Source organism: Podarcis melisellensis (assembly GCF_964234715.1).
Source record: "Podarcis melisellensis genome assembly, chromosome: Z".
NCBI classification, from domain to species: Eukaryota; Metazoa; Chordata; class Lepidosauria; order Squamata; family Lacertidae; genus Podarcis; species Podarcis melisellensis.
The window spans coordinates 1,560,060-1,574,681 of NC_138547.1; the positions used below are offsets into that span (position 1 = coordinate 1,560,060).

General features: G+C 46.0%; 1 protein-coding gene across 5 annotated transcripts in view; it reads left to right on the forward strand.

Moving 5' to 3' along the window:
• DENND1A (DENN domain containing 1A) overlaps window positions 1–14,622 on the forward strand; it is a 267,383-nt gene that overhangs the window by 175,108 nt on the left and 77,653 nt on the right. For all 5 annotated transcript variants that reach the window (XM_081896346.1, XM_081896348.1, XM_081896347.1 and 2 more), the window contains exon 12: window positions 10,871–10,972. In XM_081896346.1, coding sequence (XP_081752472.1) covers window positions 10,871–10,972 — 102 coding nt within the window. The remainder of the gene's footprint in view (window positions 1–10,870; window positions 10,973–14,622) is intronic.

Below are 14,622 nucleotides of genomic sequence, written 5' to 3' on the forward strand. Positions count from 1 at the left end.
AGCTCTCTGCAGCTGAAATCCCAACAATCAAATTCCGAATTTGCCTGGTGCAGCCAGGGGGCCTGGGGAAAGCTGTTTGTGCCTCCTCCAGCACTTTGAATACAAGTTGCTGCCTGTGAAAAGGAAGAAATGCTCCATTTTTACACAGAAAAAGCAGTTTGTATTTAAAGCTGCTTGAATACAAATGCTTTCACCACAGAAGGGAAAATGGTTTGCTTTTAAGGCTATTTTCCCATCCGCATAACCTGTAAAGAGGCTCCATGAAACCAACTATCAGCTGATAGGCGGTTTAAATGAGTCTCTGTGATGGCACACTTCAAGTGCCAATCAGCTGGTTGGCGCTGAAAGCAGGTGTTCAGAGGTTGCTCTATAAGTCATGGTTACAGTGACCACTTTGGAACTCCTTATGATGTCAGGTGATTGACAGATGGGTGGTTCCACCCACCTATCAGTTGGACCATGTTTGTGGGGGAGACAAGGATCTGGGCCTCTGGCAAGGTCCTGTTCCCCATCTCATTCTAGGCCAAAAGCCCCACAGGGTGGAAATCTGTCATTTTATAATTTGAAAAATGCCATGCACATGTGTGGCACTATATAAACGATAACTTTAAAAAATGTTGCTCCTCCACCTACAAACAGATTGTTTTCCTATTTTTATTTACCAACTACCATAGAATTTCAGCAAAAAAAGTCTATGAGACATTTAGTTTCTTACTGAACATTAGTCAGAAAACCGAAAACAGTCAGTGAAAGATTCATAGTTATGGAAATAAACAAATAAACTTAATGTATTGATCTGGTTTACACTTTCCACAGCAGGAAGAAAATTCACAAGAACATCCTTACTTAGAGCCATTAAATTTAAAATGTTTTTCCAAGTTATTACAATAAAAAATGATGGAACGCCCTCCCATCAGATGTCAAAGGAATAAATAACTGTCTGACGTTTAGAAGACATCTAAAGGTAGACCTGTTTAGGGAAGTTTCTTAATGACTGATGTTTTAATGTATTTTTAATCTCCTGTTGGAAGCCACCCAGAGTGGCTAGGGAAACCCAGCCAGATGGGCGGGGTATAAGATAATAATAATAATAATAATAATAATAATAATAATAATAATACCAATTAATTTTGCTGTTCCACAGTAAGTGCACCGTGACTATATTTTGTTCTGAATTCTGACAATAATGGTAAAATATGTTTACCTTTTAGCTCCATGTACACCTAAAAGGTGTACTAAGAAATGTGACAGATACTCTAGCACTAGTACAAAGACTACCTAATATTCTGAGCAACGTTAATACATGGATTGTGATCCATCTGGGGCAGTTCATTTCACTGAGCTTGTGTAATGGCGACCCTTAGATCTCTCCGTTCCAGGTGCTCAAAATACTGATGGAGCTGAACAGGAATAACCATAATATTTGGATACAGTGCAATTGATTGACAGGAAGAAATGTCAGCACGGTTATTTGGAATAAATCATCTTTCAGACATTGCAGTAATACTATTTTGGTGTTGTCTGGGCTATACAGATGGGGAATTGCAAAACCTAAATTAAGAACTGCAGCAAGGAACTTGTGCTGCCAAAGTAGCATACAACTCTCATCTCATCTCCCCCTTCTTCTGTTCTTTGCATAGGCTAGACCTGAGGCCTACCTCCTTTATGTTTGTTGGTTGGTTGGTTGGTTGGTTGGTTGTTTATATTAAAATTTGCATCCTTCCTTGCTCGGCAAAATGTCAGCTCAAGACAGCTTACAGTATCTTAACATAAAAAGATGAATTACCTTCAAAACACAAACTAACAGTAGTAAAAACAGAAAAGTAAAGAAGAGAAAATCCAGAACAATATCAACTAAGGAATGCCTGCTGAAATAATAGTTTTTAATTCCTGCTTTAAAACTATCCTTGAATCCACAAACAATTTTAGGATTGCTTGGGATTCAGAAAACATAATGAGAAGGCAATGAGTTGGGAAACAGGGCACCAATGGAATCATTTTCTGGCCCTGACTTTAATGGTGTAGAGTGTTGCTTGAATGCTCTTTCTCTGTCCCACGGGGATGACTTAAAAGTAAGGAATGTCATGCAACCCTCCCCCTCCCCAACTGTTCTTGCAATTCACAGTATTTATTTGCGATTCTTTCCTTCCCCATTTTCAGTGATGGAAATCACCTTTCCCAAGCCACATTTGTGAGTCTTTACAGATACTTGTAAATAGCATGTAGTCCCCTCACCCACCTCCATGTTTTAGATCAGAGTACTTAGCTGTGTGTAGGACTTGAGCACACTGTGTTAAATGAATGTGTTGCTGTGGTAAATCTAGAGAGCAGCAGCTTCAGTCTCCCATGTTCGGTGTGTGTGCTGATCACTAGGCATCCTGCCCTTAAGTTAGCTTACAGTGAGGTAAAAATCTCTCGCTGTCCTAGTGGCGGACTTCAAAGCAACGTGTCTGCTTAACCTTCTCCAAAGTTTGCTGCTTTAGATGCAGGCTATCCCTAGTGGTTCTCTTGCCCTCTCTTTGCTGAGTTCGAAGAGGCATTCATAGACGAATTTTACACAATAAACCAAGCCATGGTTTAAAGCAAATGCATGGTCTCCCAGAGAGGAAATTGTTGCTTCTTTGCTCTTTCTCTCGTCCTGCTGTTGTGCCACTGAGGGCATCTGAACTGAGGTTTGTGATTTGTCTTGCTCCAGGCAAACAGTGAACTGCAGCCAAGTCTAGGCCTATGGCTTACTGTTCAAACTGTGGTTTGAACAACACACTAAGCTAAACCATGGCTTAAGTCACTGTGGCACAGTAGCAGGAGGACCGGGAGAGGACCATGAGCTCATACATTCACACTAAACCAGGGTTTGGCTTAGCATTAACGGGTCCATAGTTTCCAAGCTTCCCTTTGTTTTGCTTTACAAAAGTTCATCAAGTGGCGTCCAACATGTTTCAGGGCTGTTCTTTCATGAAAAGAACATGAGCATGGTGGTGTTTCACATGAGCCCTAAAGCTAAATAAATAAATAAATAAATATGCCCCATGGGGTGACCAAGATCCACCTTGTTCTCTCTGATTGGCTACCAACAGCAGCCAATCAGATTTCCCCTTAGAAGCTCCCCAGCAAGACAATATGAAGAGACCCACCCCACCCCACCCTCTGGTGATTAGAGGGGGGGAAGAGGGGGGCAGTTCTAAACAAGGAGGCTGCATGCCTAGTTGCCATGGTGGGAATGTATTCTCTTTGTGTTCATCTAATAATGTTGTGGCATTGCTTAGGAACAGGCCATAGTTCAGAGAAGAGCACATGCTCTGGGTGGAGACGATCCCAGCTTGGATCCCCAGCATCTCCAAATCAAAAGGATCAGGTGGCAAGTGGCAGATAAGACACCTTACTACCTAAGATCCTGGAGAGCTTTTGCAAGTCAGACCTGACAGTAGTTGGCCAGATGAACAAATAGTTTGACTTGGCATAAAGCACGTACCTGGGCTCAGTGGCCATGGCAAATCCCGTGGCCATTTAGGTCAGTGATTTGCGTGAAGCACCTCAATCTTCTCCATTTCCACAACTTGTTTCAAAAAAGTCCTTTTACTTTCACAGAGTGGAACAGTTCCTCTCTCTTCACTCTGCATGGTTGACAATTTTATAAACTATTCTCATATCCCCAGTTCTGTTTTTCCTGAACTTAAAAGTTTGGTGTTCTATGTAACTCGTAGTTGAGTTGTTTTGCTTACTGTATTCTGCTTTCTGTGTTTATTGGTAATACTGCTCAGAATCTGAGAACTCTTACTCCACTCCTCCCCCATTTCCTCCTAAAAGGAGCATGGGGAGAGTTCCTTGGCTCACTTTTATCTAGACCCTTTGCTGTCTGCCACTATCTATATATCTATCTGTGTTGGAAATATAGGTAGACTTCAGTTTAGTGCTCAGAATCGTTTGGGACCACTGTAGAAGCAGCAGTTAACCTGCTAATGCAAGTAGACAAGAGTATATTTGAGGGTTAAAATATCAAAACACATCCATAGGTTGTTACATCTAATTTGCTGTGACTGGAAGGCTCTCTGGTGAGATAAAGTAATCTCTGTTTTTAGTCCAAGAGCCTGTTTTTGATTTACAAACCCACTTCCCCCAGAGTGGAATATGTGGAGCTTTGCACAACTCCGTATTTTCCAAGGTTTCTATCATCACCTAGTCAGTCATTCTATATGACTCCCATTTAGCCATCCGTAAAGCAACTTCAAAGGAGAAGGGAAGCTTATAAGCCGCTGCTTATAAGCAAGGTTGAATTCTGTTGCATGAATAATGGAACACCCCTTTACTGCACTAATTGAATTCATATTAGGAAATAATAAGTGTTTAGCACTGATAAATAGCTGGTAGATAACAGAATCGGATCATCTCACACAGAATTACCTGTCTGTAAGTTTTGCTGGCCAAAACTGAACCTTTTTAATGTTCTTTATGTTCAGCAGCCATTTTCAATCAAATATTTATCTTGCCATTCCTTGAAGGAGCTTGGACCAGCATCCACATGGTCTCTCAAGACCACACCTGTTGAGTTTGAGATACAGAACTTTTTTTCAGGTGCCTTTTAGATTTTCCCTGGGCCAGATGGAGAGGCCGACCTAACAGCATATGCTTTTTAAAATGGACAGAATTAAGCACACATGCTTCTGCATGCGTGTCATATGACATGTCATTTGTCATGTGTGAGTGTTTGTATCTACCACCAGCCCAGACTTGAGAAAACATTTAGGCTCAGACTTTTTGGCAAGGAAGCTATTGAAGGGCAAGCCTCAGAAATGTTCTCCTTCCAGAGGATGCTGTTGACTGGACTTGAAAGATAGGAATGGACTCCAGCTATTTTGAGTTACAAAGCAGCATCTTGACAGTAGCATTTATGCTAGAAATGGACTTCAGAGAGTGTCATCATCTGCAGAAAGTGGCCATAACATTCTTTGTGCACAGAAGGCTCCAGCATCTGCTCTCTAAGAGGCTTTAACTGAGAACATCTTTTCTTGGAGACCTTCTGCCAAAAGAGTAAAGGGCGCGGGACTTTGTGGACCAAGGTTCTGGCCCTGTTTAAGACAGCTGCATATAACCTGACCTGTGTGCTATATAGCTTCAGATATCCTCATCACAAATGTGCCAGTGGCAGCCCAGCTGAATTTATTGTGGTCTAAAAAAAACAACACAGTGGATGGGGGCCGAAACTCCCTTTTAGGAGAATTTCTGTGTCTTGACATTGCCTGATGGTTCAGCAATGGAAGCAGCCCTGAACAGCAGCATGCACACACCCGACCAATACCTTTTCCACTTTTGTCTGGGGCCTGAGAGAGATTTGTTGCTCTGTTAGTGAGCAGCAGCTGTCAGCGATAAGTATTTCGGGCATCACCTGTGTAGGATCAGGGAGGTGTCTGTACATCAAGGTTAGCTGACTGGCGGAAGAGGGGGAAGAGGCACAGGAGGGGGTCAGAGGCCACCTGGTGGGCATGGATCAAAGGGTTCAGAGGTCAAAGAGCACTTGGAGCTTAACCATATCTGTCTGTGGAGCGGCTATTTCAGATTGCAAATCTGAGGGCCATTTTTCATTAAGGCCTCTTTAGTGCTCTGTCAGCCCATGGAATAATAAAATGTGATATCCGCTGTTCACCCCACCAGCTCCAGATTGATTGCTGTCTGCCGTGCTGCAATGATTTGCGGGCATCAAAGGTACACCTTCAATAAGCCCAAAACCGTGCACTTCACACGGAGGCTAGTGCACTCTTCTTCCTGGTGGTGGTTGTGAACATGAACACTAATCTTTTCCCCCAAAGGATGATCATGCACTCACTTGCTGGTGAACCTGGCACAACTAAGCCAAGGTTACCAGATTTTTTTTTCAGTGAATCCAGGGACACTTTAATTGATTTAATTAATTAATTAATTAATTAAATACTACACGTTCAAGACGTTGATGCTGCAGCGATGGCGGTGGCAGAGGGGCGGCTGCCACCTTGACCTCAACTGCCACGTTTCCCCTTCCTCCAAGGCTTCTACCTCCTTTCTCCATGAGCCTGGGCAGCCCCTGAGTTGTTGGTTCTACGGTGGTGGTGGTGGGGAAGCGGTGCACGGTGCGTCAGGCATGGAAGGCGGAGAAGGAGGGCTGAGAGTGGCAGTGGTGAGGCTTGGGCAGCGCAATGCCTCCCTTCCCATTGGAGCAGCCCCAATCCTATTCCTACTTGTGTGCAAGCAGGAGGGGCAGGGATCCCTCACCTGGGAAAGGAGGCTACCTGTTGCCTAACTGAGAGATCCCTGCCCCCTCCTGCTTGCATGCAAGCTCTGATAGGTAGCGTGTAGCCTCCCTTCACAGCTTAGTTGCTGGGGTCAGGGAAGGTGGAGGTAGCCCGGAAGCTGCGTCTTAGAGCCCCTACACCACCATCATTTGAGGACCTTCGATCAGCTCCTGAAGCCAGCCAGAGGTAACTGCTCTGGGCTGCTGAGAGACTGCCACTGCTGCATTTCCCGGAGACCTTAGATGAAATCCGGGGACATTCTGGGGATGGAATTTCTCCAGGGACTTATTCTCAAATCCAGGGACTGTCCCTGGGTAATCCTAAACTAGGCTCATCTCTTGCATTTATTAATAATGTTCTCTTTGCTTTCTCTCATCAAAGGAGACTCTGAGTTTCATTGATAGATTTATCAGCTCAGTCTCGTGTTGAGCACTCTGTAGATGGTAGTTTTTGTTGATGAGGGCAAGTTTTCATCAGTGGAGCTGAGAATTAAAGGCAGTCTTTGTTAATTATTACTTTTTGCTGTTTTGATTCTCAAACAACTGTAATTCAGCAAAAATAAATAAATCAGGTTTGATTCCTGGTGTTATCAAGTCTGGCTGGGAAGGGCTGCTGCCTAAAACTCGGGAATCCATTGGTAATCATTATGGACCAGGGATAGGCAACTCTCAGCCCCTCCAGGTGATATTGGACTGCAACTTGCATCAGCCCTGGCAGGCATGACCAATGATGGGAGTTGCCTTGCACCACATCTGGAGGGCTCCCTATCCCTAGTGGAGGCAGTACTGGCAGTGCGCTCCTAACTCTGGTGTGTTCTGAATTAGAAAAACCACTGTGTTTGTCAACAACAGAAGACACAGTCCAGCTGAAATAGAGCCATTCATTGGGTCTTGGCTGCAGTTCAGACTGCTACATTCATCATCATCATCATAGCCATACTTAATTCTCCAGTTAACTGTAGAAGAATGTCCATCTTACCACAGTGGCAGTATAGGCACCAGTTTCATTGCCAGGAGTTACCAGTTGCTGTTAGAAAGAACCGTATCTGTTGTTATTCTTCTTTATTTGTTTTAACAACAATTGATGCTAAATAGGAATGGAAGCCCTGAGATTTTCGAATAGCAAACCTGAAGATGACCAAGCAATGAGGCAGATATAAGTGGAGCCCATTTGGGGGCTGCTAGCATCATACAAACCAGGATAGCGTAAATCCTATACCTTGACAGTCATGTTTGCTTGTGATGTTGCATGGAATTCTTAGTTGCGTGGCAAGTCACCTCCCCCAGTGAAATAAAGACACGGACACAATGATGTAAGGTTAATGGGCATAAAAGGCCACAACTTTATTGATTACGGAAATTGAAGGTATTGGCCTTAGGCATTGGCTCCTATCGACTACCCGGCATGGTGACCGGGAAGGGTTGAACACAACCGCGGGAGTCCTGTTGAAGTACGCCAACTAGGATCCCACGGGCGTCACCGCTCGGGGGCGTGCCGGGGGCCCTACCTCAGAAGGCTTCGGACAAGGCCACGCCCCCCGGAGTCCTCTACCGGACTACCCCTTCACATTGGGGGAAGGTGATGGCGCTTCCTTCCCCCCTCCATTTGTCTAACATTGCCCCATGCCAATGCCTAACCGCCACCCGAGCAAAGCTCGCCGCCAATACCTTCAAATCCGCAACCAACCCCTAATCCCTGCACTGATGTCCCCCAACCACATGTCGTTTCCTGCATCTGACAGATGCACGCCATCCCATCTGTAGAGGGCCTCATTGCTGAACTGGATGCCAGGGTGCCCTATGACACACCCACCCAGGTCCGCCACTCTACGCTCCACAGCCCGCTCCAAGACCTTTCTAGCCTTGTTGATTCCTGCGGGGCTCACACAATCCCTCCAAATCCTCCTCTCCAACAACGAGGACCACAAGATGGTAATATTTGGGTAAACCGCCTTCAAATGCCCAAAGAGGGCTGTCCCCGGGCGTGCCTGGCCCTAAATAGCCTGGGCCACGCCTCCCCTGCCCGCCGATTGGCGGGCTGGGTGCAGTCACGCCCGGGGATTCCCCCAAATCTCGCGGGGCAAGGGAAGCCCTGCGAATGTGGGAGGATCCTGCACGCAACACCCTCTCCGCTGAAGGGGCGGAAAGGGCTCTGTAGAAAGGAAGCAAGAACAATGCCATTCTCAGCGCTCCATGATGTGATCTGTTAATTCCTAGCACTTGTTTTTGTTTTGTTTTTCCCAAGGGATGCGGGTGGCGCTGTGGGTTAAAGCCTCAGCGCCTAGGGCTTGCCGATCGAAAGGTCGGTGGTTCGAATCCCCGCGGCGGGATGCGCTCCCGTTGCTCGGTCCCAGCGCCTGCCAACCTAGCAGTTCGAAAGCACCCCCGGGTGCAAGTAGATAAATAGGGACTGCTTACTAGCGGGAAGGTAAACGGCGTTTCCGTGTGCTGTGCTGGCTCACCAGATGCAGCTTGTCACGCTGGCCACGTGACCCGGAAGTGTCTTCAGGCAACGCTGGCCCCCGGCCTCTTAAATGAGATGGGCGCACAACCCTAGAGTCTGTCAAGACTGGCCCGTACGGGCAGGGGTACCTTTACCTTTACCTTGTTTTTCCCTATTTCTTCCCCTTCAGGAGATACTGCTTAAGTTTGTAAACTCAGTAGTAAACCACATTTTTATAGGTGACAGGGGAAGAGCAGAAAAGGGATCTGAGTGTGGGCAACCAGTGGGTGGGAGTGGGGTTTTGTGTTGCGTGAAAAGCGCCAGTGCAGAAGGCAGATGGGTCTGACCCATGATCCACCAGGAAGTTTGACTGTGCTAGTCCTGTGCTAGCACACAATTCCCATGTTACAACATCTCCAGTTATTACTGGTTTGTTTGCAGGCACAAGCTGAAGTGCTGGTTATAACCTACAAAGTCCTCTATGGCTTAGGCCCAGGCTCTCTGAAGGAACGTATTCTCCCATATGAACCTTCATGGGCACTGGAAACCTCTTGGGAGGCCCTTCTCTCAGTCCCACCCTCCTCATAGGCACACTTGGTGGGGACACAGGGGGCTGCTCCGAGGATTTGGAAACCCCTTCCTAATGTGGCTAGGCAGATTTCCTTCTCCTTGTCCTTCCACTGGCAGACTTTGGGGAACTGACTGACTAAACTATAACAACATCAGTCCTGCCCATTCATTTTAATGAGGCTTGCACCGAAGAGCTTCACAGTAAATGCTCCATAGTAAGTGCATGGACACGTGTGCATTTATTATTATTATTATCATTAGTGGTAGTAGTAATTAGATTTGTATACTACCCTGTACCTGCAGGGCAGTTCATTCATGTATGTGCACATGCCATTTTGGGTTTTTCCCTTCAGGCACTAAAATGCCTTGGGCTGGTCCTAAATCTGAATGTCATGCTGTGTGCAAATGGAAGGCTGTTTCAGCCACTGTGGAGTCCTGGCATTACTTTATGCTGCAGCTGAAATTCAGTGGCTGCCCCCTTACTGCCTTTAGTGAGATCCAAATCTGTTTCTGCTGTCAAAGTGGAGGAGGAGGCCTCTTGCCCAACCCCTTTGACCAAACTTCTGGCTTTAGTTAAGTCTTTACCTGAAGACTTTTTTTTTGTTAGGCCTATGAAGAATCATTTGGCTGTAACCGATTATTTTTGTAGTTGTTGCTTAATTTCCCAAGCCAGGAAGGTGCCAGTCAGTTGCTGTGCTGCTTCCTGGCTCCCCAAAGAAGCCAGTCTCCTGAGCTGGATTTGAGTCTATCTGATATGTGTTAAGCAGATGACCTTTTGGTTCTTTGAAGCTGGGGGAGGAAGTGGTGGAGGATTGTTCATAAGGCAACAATCCTCTTTGAATCTCAAACCACCCCCACCTGTGACTCTGCTGCAAATTATTGGCTGAAAATTCCCAACTTCTAAATATTGGGCACTGTGGGTCATATTAAAAAGATTGTGTTTGCCAAACTGAGGAAAACCAGACCGACAGCTGTCTGTCTGTCTGTCTGTCTGTCTGATTTTCTAAAGAGAAACTTTCACAAAGGTGCCCATTGTTTTCAACAGTGTACCCATGTTCATTTTTGTACAAACGCAGCACTGGTCTTAGGAACGGCTGAAGAGCATTTGACTTCTGAATATCTTAATCCTGTTGTGAATTAGAGAAAACTCTTGAGTAACCTTCAACTTGTAATGCAGCAAGGAGAGGCAACGTGGCTCTTGGGATAGCCTGCAACCTGCCCCAAGGCTTCCACCACAGCTTGTGTCCCTGAGCTCTTCTGCAGACTGGTCATATCTCAGATAAAAGGGGAGAGGTGACCCTTTGCCTTGGGTTGCCACCTCTGCATCTTAAGACCATTGGAACAGAGAAGAGAGGAGGAGGCTGGGCTGATCCTCCTTCTAAGAGATAACCAGATGAACATTAAGCCAAGATGCCGTTGATTTAGGGTGGCTGACAACATGTGTGTTTGAGCTTCAGAAAACATGATGCGAAAGTTTGATATAGCAGGGAGAGAACAGGGATCTGGCAGGAACTAAGCAGATGTTATGTAGGGGTCAATAGGTGTTAGGCTTAAGTAATGACATTGTCCTTTTATCTTAACTTCTTCATTTTCAGAAAGTCCGAAACATGGCCCTGGAAGATGTGGTCGTCCTCAACGTTGACACTAACACACTCGAAACTCCTTTTGATGATCTTCAGAGCCTGCCAAATGATGTGGTGAGTGCAGTGGTCATGGGTGAGGACAATGCCTTTCTGTAGTCCGCTTCTGTCCTCAGTGGAGCAGGGGAGTTGGGGGAGAAGGGGGGCAGCCCTTGACTCTCCACCAGCCGGACCTCTCCCTCCCTCCTCCTGCACTCTGTTCTTCACCCTCCAATCCTGCAGCTTCTCCTGCCTCTGGCTCTCGGTTCCTGGTTGTTACAGGCTCCCCCAAATCACTGATCTCTTCTTTCAAGTCAGTCTCCACCCCCTTCTCCAAGTGCCCACTCCTCATTATCCAGCCACCACTACTCAGTGTCCAGCCAGTCTGCGGCACCTTCCTTATTTCTGTGTTCCATTGCTTTGGCTGTTGCTCTGCCCCTCGTGGGGCTGGCTGCCAATTTCCCCAACCAGTAACATGGCTGATGCCACTGCTTCTCCCCGTTCCATGATGAAAGACATCCAGATCATCTTGAAGCCGCAATAATAACCACCCCACTGATTCCACCACAGGCTTCCACAGCAGACCAGCACTGGGAAACCTCCAGATGTTTTTGGACTCCCACTACTGTTAGCCCAAAGCGTCATGTCCAGTGGTCAGGGATGATGGGAATTGTAGTTCAGCAATTGGGGAGAGGGATGTCACAGGTTGCCTACCCATCCTATAGAGATAGGGAGCCATCCAATTCTAAGCCCTCTTCCAGAGTGGAAACCTGGCTGTGAGTTTTGACACTGCTGACAATAAACACAGCACCTTTTCCTAATATGAGCACAATCCTTGTGCGGTAGGCAATTATTCTGGATTTCCCATTAGGTGAGTACCTGAGTCTTTCCTAAAGCTGCTTCATTTCCAGCTGGACTGAGCTTTGAATTGGGATCTTCTTCCATAAGTCTTTAACTGCTGTGTTTCACTGGTTCTAATTGCTGCTTACCTTACTTTACCCTCTTGCAATACTTAATTTTCATTTCTATACTCACAACCACTCTGTGGAATAAGTTAGGATGGGAGATGGTGACATGCCTCAAGGCCACCCAGTGACCTTCTTGACTGAGCAGGCACTTGAACCTGCATCTCCCTCACCTCCAGCTCAGGGCTCTTGCTCTTGCACCACAATGAGTGTGTTGCAGGGCCTTGGGAGGAAGCTGCAACTGGTGGTCAAGAGGTCACGACTCCCTGTTTTCTTCTAAGCACAATGAGCTCCTCCCTGGTTTTCTTCTGTGCAGTGAAAGTGCCAGCTGATGTCCCCCTTCTTGGAGTAGGGGCTGGATCCAGGCCCTTGCACCCAGGGATATGATTTGTCAACAGTCAAGTGAAATATTTGATTTTATGGGACCTCATGAAAGGAGCCGTTTCGAGAAGGCAGCAGAACATCATAAGAGACTTTGCCAAATAAACCCCAAATTGAGAGCTTTGGAATGTCATAAATTTTAAGAGAGTTCCTTCCGTTCATTTATTTCCTTTTATAACACAAGAGAGCTGCATTTCACTAGTTAAAGCTTACTGATTTGGGTTTCTGTGGGTCTGCTTGAAGGCTATGCTTTTTTATTATCAGCATCATCATCACCATCATTATTGTCATCTTTTGTTATTCTTGTGGTGCTTGTTTTGGAAGGATGTTTGGGGCATCGCAGAGGAAGTGCTGGCAGCAATTTCCATTTAACCAGCTGGAAACATATGTGTACACAGCCTGGGGTTTCCCCCACCCCACCCCAAATTCAGTTGGGTTTTAATAGCATCTGTAACAAAGCTTTAACTAGCATCCTCTTGCTCTGAGTAATTAGTGTCTTCTGACATGCCCACTGTTGTTACGTTAGGTACCCAGATAGGGAAGCTTTCTCCTCCGCCTTGAGACTGTTCTCCATTCTGGCTTTGACCACTAGAGAGCAGGTATCTTGCTTCTGCTTGTAATTGGATTTCTGTCAAGTGTTTTCATGCTTCATGTGTTTGGAACTCAGCCTGGATCACATGGTTCCTGGCTGCTGGGGTATGTATAAATCCGAACTTTCACACACTTCTTTTTCCCCTGGGGGGAGCAATGGGGTCTGCATCAACTTGCACCCCCTGGGCTCGTGCCTCAGGAAAGCCATTGAGATGTGTTGAAGGCCATGTATATGGAATCACCCATGTGCAACATAGATGCAAATATTTCCCAGGACTAAAAATGCCATCAGCTTACGGAAACGCTGAGCGTTTTGTGAAACTCCTGAGATCACCATTGATGAACTGATGTTTGCTTGGGCTGGGTTGAAAGGGAGCTGCTGGCATCTTGCAATACAGCTGCACATCATGTACCAAACACCAGGCACCCTGTGTCATGACAGCAACCCCAGTCTCAAAGGGAAAAAACTCTTCCAGTGAGGAATGAAAACCCAGTTTCATGACCTCTCCAGTTGCCCAGCACCTGACCAGGGATGCAGTTAGCAGTCACCCAGCAGTGCTTAAATTCTTGCTGAACTTGCATGTGTGAGTGTGAGCCTTTGGTTATTCAGAAAAATGGCTCCATTTCACGTGCTCCATTGAGGCCTGAGCTTTGTCAAAGGAACTTCCATTATTCCTGGGGTTTGCACTGTGAGCTGTCCCAGTTCCTGCCTTGCCTCACCTGGCCTGAGCTGCTGCCTGGCCCCTGAGGATTATCTGCTGCCTGGGGTTGGAGTCTGCATCACACACACCCTTCCTCATACCTTCTTCTGGAATCTTCGGGTGCAAAGCCTGTGTGCTTTGCACCTCTGAATCTTGTATTCACCTGGAGGCAGGAGCATACCTGCCTCCCGAGAAGGCATCCTACAAGACCAGGCCGGTCGTCCCTCTGCCCCATGTTCAAAAGATTTTTGTAATTTTTAATTTTTTTTAATTACTACTTTTGGTTAAGAACAGGACAGGCTACCTGTCGCTATGCGGAGAGGTGCAGAATGCAGCCATTTGTCCCTATTTATACTTTCGATTCGTTGTGTGAAGAGCACCTTTGGGTGCCATTAATCTTTCTTTAAGCTACCAACTTAATTGATTTTAAACATTTACGTCCCACCTTTCCGTAATTGATTTCAAAAACAGTTAACTGAAGTCAAAATAGTTAAACCACATGCATCAATTAAAAAGCAGCTTTAAAAAAAACAAGACTATCATCAGAAATTCAGCAATGAACAGCAAAGGTAATATTAAAATGTTTCCTTTTAAGAATTCAGCAGAAGAGAACAGGGTTCACATAGCATCTAACAGCAAATAAAGTAGGCAGCAGGTGAGTGTCTGCATGGGAAGAATCCTATTATTAGCGTGCCCTCGTTGGAAAGGCCCAGCCCCCAGTTGGCGGCCAGCAATCTGCTTAGGGCAGGGGCTTTGGTGGTGAAAATTGTACCACTGGGTGACTTTTTTCATGCCCTTATAAAACTTTGCATCAGTGACTAAGAGGAATTCATGTTCCTTACTTGGACACACATACCTCACAGGTTTCATCTAGAAGTGGCATGCTATTTTGGGAACATAAGAGATGCGCTCTCTTTTTTGGAAAGCGAGTTTCAGATGAGAGATGAACAAAGTTGGGGATTTCTTGGAGGAAACACACCACACAAAGCACCAGACCCTTTAATCAACAATGTTTCAGCGCCTCAAAATGTTACTCAGAGATCAGCTCTTGTGAACAGGCTAATTGGCTTGTGATTATTTTATTCTGTCA